The sequence below is a fragment of the Narcine bancroftii genome, chromosome 9 (assembly GCF_036971445.1).
Source record: "Narcine bancroftii isolate sNarBan1 chromosome 9, sNarBan1.hap1, whole genome shotgun sequence".
NCBI classification, from domain to species: domain Eukaryota; kingdom Metazoa; phylum Chordata; class Chondrichthyes; order Torpediniformes; family Narcinidae; genus Narcine; species Narcine bancroftii.
The window spans coordinates 76,367,585-76,373,584 of NC_091477.1; the positions used below are offsets into that span (position 1 = coordinate 76,367,585).

General features: G+C 40.4%; 1 protein-coding gene across 1 annotated transcript in view; it reads right to left on the bottom strand.

The window, feature by feature from the left end:
- Nucleotides 1-4,119, bottom strand: part of srprb (SRP receptor subunit beta) — a 19,256-nt gene extending 15,137 nt beyond the window's left edge. The window contains exons 1-2 of the mRNA XM_069896562.1: nt 3,964-4,119; nt 1,142-1,236 (exon numbers count right to left, since the gene is read on the bottom strand). Of these exons, the coding sequence (XP_069752663.1) occupies nt 1,142-1,236; nt 3,964-4,081 (213 nt within the window). The 5' untranslated portion in view covers nt 4,082-4,119. The remainder of the gene's footprint in view (nt 1-1,141; nt 1,237-3,963) is intronic.
- Nucleotides 4,120-6,000: the final 1,881 nt, after the last annotated feature.

The window sequence follows — 6,000 nt, forward strand, 5'->3', positions numbered from 1 at the left end:
AGTTGGGACAACAAAGCTTCATCATATTGATTCCTATGATGGGTAGGGGAGGTTATCTCATGAAGAGAGATGAAAAATTGACTATACTTGTTTGAACTTAGAAAAATCAGGGAAGTAGTATTTTTATTAGGATATATTAAAAACTGGGTTTGGAATTAAAATTAGATAAATTTCAGATTGTGTTTATATTAGCATTGGCTGTGGCAAGAAAATGTTTAGCTATTACTTGGAAAAATGAAACTGAATTAAGTATTCAAAGATGGCATATGGAAATGAGATCCTGTATTCCATTGGAAAAGATCATGTATAATTTACATAACTATAGTAGAGTCCCCCCCCCCACTGTTGGGGCAGCACCGAACCAAGTAACTGGTTGATTGTTATAGGCGTTTAACTTCCTCTTTCCTTCTTTCTTTTGGAGTAGTTAGTGGGGTGGGGAGGGAGGGGGGATTATAGGGAAGAAAATTATGTGTATTTGCATTCTATTGTATGCCTTATTTTGAACAATAAATAAATATACCAAAAAAAAATGAGGGAAGGTCTTAATTAAAATATTACAGGGGTTTAAAAGGGTAATACAGGAATGATGTTTTCCCCTAATAGGAGCATTCAGAACAAAGGATCAGAGATTTATAATAAGGGTGGACCATTCAGGTCTGCAATGAGATGAAAATTCTCCAAAGAGGATAGAGAATCTGCAATTTTCTACCTTGAGTAGTAGGCGAGGTACAGTTCCAAGTATATTCAAGACAGAGGTTTTACGGATTTATAAAACAGATTCATTTCAACATTCAGTTCATTGTTAAGTACACAAAATTAATTTCCGGTTTTCCCTGTAAAGGCATACAGATGTGTTGCCTAACTAGAACCACTGCCAAGACAACAAACGGAAGCAAAACCCTTCAGAGCCATGGAGGTCCATTAATCATGTTGCCTCCTCCGATACCGCTGCCTTCATTACAAGTGAACAATCTACACAACCTTAACCTCAATCGCAACTATACTCTCCATTTGCTTTAAAATAGGCAGATTGCAACATCCTCAATTAGGAAAGGTATTTGTTTAGCAAAAATAAATCATTAAGTGAAATTAGAAAGCAATTCACCAGAAACCATTTTCTTGTAAACGCCATCAGACTTACCCTGCAGCACAGGAGAGTCTTCCCAGAATCACACAAACCAGTCAGAAGAATTGCTCTGCGAGTGCTCTTTCTGCTCCGGAGCAGTATGAAAAGAACTGTAACAGAAAAATATATTCAACTATCCTCATATTCATCATCTGGAAAGATTTTTCCTTCAATCTACAGCTATTGATCCCAAGAGCAACAAAGTTGTGCTAATCTTTAATTGCTGATATTTTACATTTGTTTCCCCCTCATTATACTCTTGGCTGGAAAATAAGATCATAATTTTCTGTCCCTTTACATCAGGTGAATGTTAAATATACACTTCATTCATCAAGAGCAAGATCCACAAAATGCCAAGTGGCATATTATTTTGTCAAAGGGCTAGTTATGGAGGCTTATTACTCCAAGCAGATACAGCGAACATTTGTGTGAAATATTAGCCAGAATACTGGAAAAGTTAGCAGCTTCTGTACAAATATCTGCCAATGGCCTGGGCAGATTTGCCATTAAGGTAGCACTCGTCTGCGTTTCATGACTCTTGGTAAAAGACAGATGAATTTCATTTTTTAATAGATCAATGGGGGTGTTGTCATGTTTCTGGAATGAGACTGACCTTGGCCAGTTGAAGGAAATGATTGTGGCCAATGTTTATCCCTCAATAAACAATTTTTAAAAATTATATAGTAATTTTGCTGTTCTTTTTCCTGTATTACAAAGACACTCTGTTGGATGAAAATATCTTTAGGATATTTACATAGCTGGAAGAATCCAAATTTATTGTCATTAACATGCAAATTCATTGTTTTGCAGCAACACAGTGCGAACATTCTAGAAACCACATTTCAATAAAAATAGTGCAAGAGAAAAAAAGTGAGAGTCTGTGGTTCATTCAGAAATCTGATGGTAGATGGGAAGAATCTGTCGTGCCGCTGAATGCTCATCTTCAAACTCCTGTACTTTTTTTCCTGATGGCAGCAGTATGAAGAGGACATGGCCTGAGTGATCCTTGATAGACTGATTTCTTAAAAAAACCTTGCAGATGTCCTTAATGGAGTGAAGAGAGGTGCTCGTGAGGTCTCCTGCCGAGTTAACAAACTTCTGAAGTTTTTTTCCCCTCTCTTGAACAATGCCGCTTCTGTACCACAGTGATGCAACCAGACAGAAGGCAATCCATTGTACACCTGTAGAGGTCTAAGAGTCTTTGGTGACATACAAAATCTCCTCAAATTCCTCATAGCTGCTCGTGAGCCTTCTTTGTAATTGCATCAACATGGAGGCTCCAGGACAGATCCTCAGAGATGTGGACACCCAGGAATTTGAAGTTCTTGACAATCTCCACCGCTGACCCCTCAGTGAGGACTGGTTCATGTTCTCCTCAAGTCCACAATCATCTCCTTGGTTTTGCTAAAGTTGAGTGCAAGGTTGTTGTTGTGACACCACTCAACAAGCTGATCTATCTCCCTCCTGTACACTTCCTCGTGGCTGTGTGATTTTGCCGACCACTGTGGGGTCATCAGCAAATGTGCATATAGCATTTGAATTGTGCCTGGCCACACAGTCATAGTGTGGCGAGTAGAACAGTGGGGCTAAGTCCACATATTTTAAGTATTTTAAGACCAGTATTTTAAGAATACTTCTTAAAAAGCACACTGCAAAGAGAAAACCTTCTTAGTCTTTCTTACCAGGTCTCTCCACTAACCTCCTGCTGCAGGACAATAAAGAACTAATCAGCTTTCATCGCAGACACTTCAGAACCAAGAACACTCCAGTCTCACATCTCAAACTAAATATATAGCTTGCACAGCTGCATGCTGAATGTCTGAGCCCTAAGAGTTCGTCAACATATTCACAAAACTGTACAACAATGGGCCACGCTAAATGTCAGCCAAACAAATGTCCCCCACCAATTTGCTCCCAGCCACAAAACTTTGGAAAGTATTGGTCACTTCACATTTATTGTCAGAGAAGAGCATAGACAACTAAAAGCATCATTCCCTCTAATACATCAGGTAAATTGGCTGAATAAAAGACAAAGAATTCAATCAGAAAATGCTGAAGATCTGAGCACATCAGGGAGCATCCATGGATAGAGAAGTTAACATTTCAGGTTGAAGATCCTTCATCAGAACTACATTGGGAGTTTTTTGTTTTTATTCAAATAAAACTTGATACTAAGCACGGGGTTGCCATGAAACTGCAAATATTGATCAAGGACAGAAATGGTGGAAGAACTAAGGAAAGAGAAGCCAATTAATGATTCAGGTCAACGACCTTCCTTCTCAAAATTAGGGAGGGAAACACACTTTGTCTTGACCCCAAATATGCTTTCTAGATAATGACGATTTATAGAAGGCACGACAAACCACTAAAATAGTAGGAAATGGGCTTTTCTGCAAAATGGTCCAAATCCATTGGTAGGAGAAACAAACCAGTCGGTTTCAGCATCTAGTCTCCGATCACCTTTATAGAGACTAAACGCGTTATTCGTACAGTTGATGCCAGTCATAACCCAGGGATTCTGCTTCAAGCCCATTAAGACAGGTTCCTAATTCCTGGACAGAGAAACTGTTTCAACGGCATCCTCAAAGTTGCATCGAACACATGCAACATCCCCACACACACGTGGGAAACACATGTGGAAACAGAGGTTAGCGTGGACCGGGAGGAGGTGGGTGGGCTACTTCAGGGAGGAAATGAGGGACTGAAGCAGACGGGTCGCAGTCTCGGCTCACACACGTGAGGGACACGCTGGCAGAACGAAGAGCAGGTTTCTGGCGCTGCAGCCGCCGCCAACAACAACAAGAAGTCGCAAGCAGCGCACCCCACCCCACTCTCACCTACAGTGAGGAGCACCACCACCAGAGCCACGATAATCCCGAGCACGCCTGGTTCCTGACATTCCTCCAACTTCTGCCAGAGCGAATCCACGTAAAGCTTCATCATAGCTGCCGCCATCTTGGCACTCGCACTGCCCTTTGGGAAGTGGACGGGCAAGATCGTGGTATGCCGGGAAGTGTACTAAGTAGGATTGCGGTATGCCGGGAAGTGTACTAAGTAGGGCCGGTGCATGCCGGGAAGTGTACAAGCCAAGGGACGATCGAATTCCATGTTACCTCCTTACAGAGCAGACCAGGCTTCTTCCTCAGATACCTTGATGAAGCCTGAAACGTTGATCATGTTGGTTTATCATCAGATGCATCACCAGCATTTCGGGGTTGAGAAGTTTTTCACTTAACCACGGTGTCAGCACAATCCTGTGTTTTACTCTAACAGGCAAAGATTCAGAATAACTTCTTGTAATCTACGTTAGCACTTTTAACACTTGGTTCATGAATGGATTTAACTTTCCTATTTGTTATCTTAGTTCAGTGCTGCATCATTATCTGTATTATTTCAGATAGGTTTTTTTAATTTGGTGTCTCCCCATCCTTCTGACATCTTAACGGTACTGATGCAGGCATGCACTGCCAATATGGACAAGTACAGGGCAACAAGTGACGAGTTGAAGTGCTGAGCTCTGTGCAACATCACACACAGGCAATGACAGGAATATGACAAAGAACAAATTTCAGAGTTTATTTATTCAGGGTTATTTGAATACATTTTGGTTTGACCATGTAGAAATTACAACACATTTTATACATAGACCCCTCATTTCAGGTCACCACAATGTTTGGGACATTTAACTTCACAGGTGTTTATGATTGATCAGGTATATTTAAGTGCTTCATTGGTGTAGGGGGGGGGAGGGGGATCTACACTAGAATACTGAAGAAGTTAATCGGTAACAGTTACATGGATACATTGGCAACCGGAGGAACAGGAAAGACCACCCTCCATGACATACTGTGCTCTCCATAATGCTTTTTTTCCCTTGATTTGCCCCTGTGCTCCACAGTATTAAATTTGTAATCAAACAATTCATAAGTCAAGAACAAATTTCAGAGTTTATTTATTCAGGGTTAACCATATAACCATATAACGAAACAGGCCATGTTGGCCTTTCGAGTCCGCACCGGTTCACAGATTTTGTGCGCCCTCTTCAGGCATTGGTCCCGGTAGATCTTCATTCAATAATGATGGGAAAAGCTTTGCTCCAGAACTATGAGAAATACAATAAACAGGAGGTTATGCATGATACAATATAATTGGTTACACAGGCTATACACCACGCCCCAAAAGTTATTTGAATTCATTTTGGTTTGACCATGTAAAAATTACAGTACAGCACTTTTTATACATAGACTCCTCATTTCAGGTCTCCACAATGTTTGGGACATTTCACTTCACAGGTGTTTATGATTGATCAGGTATATTTAAGTGCTTCATTGGTGCAGGTATATGAGAGCTAGGCTAGCTTCTAAGCTTTTCATAACCTTTGAAGTTTGTAGTTGCCATTTTTCAACATGAGGACCAGAATTGTGCCAATAAAACTCAAATAAGCCATTATGAGATAGAAAAACAAGGAAAAAAAACAAGAATAAAACAGTAAGAGACATCACCTAAACCTTCTGATTACCAAAATCAACAGTTTGGAAAACATTATTACAAAGAAAGAGAATACAGGTGAACTTAGTAATTGCAAAGGTATTCCACGAAAGACCTACCCTGCTGAGGATAGAAGAATTCTCATCATAATGAAGAAAATTTTTCTCACATATGTCCGACAGATTAGAACACTCTTCAGGAGGCAGGTGTGGGTATGTCAATGACTTCTGACAATAGAAGACTTCATGGACAGAAGTACAGAGGCAAGATGCAAACTGCTTGTTAGCAACAGAAAGGATGGCCTGATTTCAGTTTGCCCAGAAGGATTTAGGGTCATTCAGGGTATTCCTCAACAAGAAGCTCTGGATAAACAATGAAATCTGGAA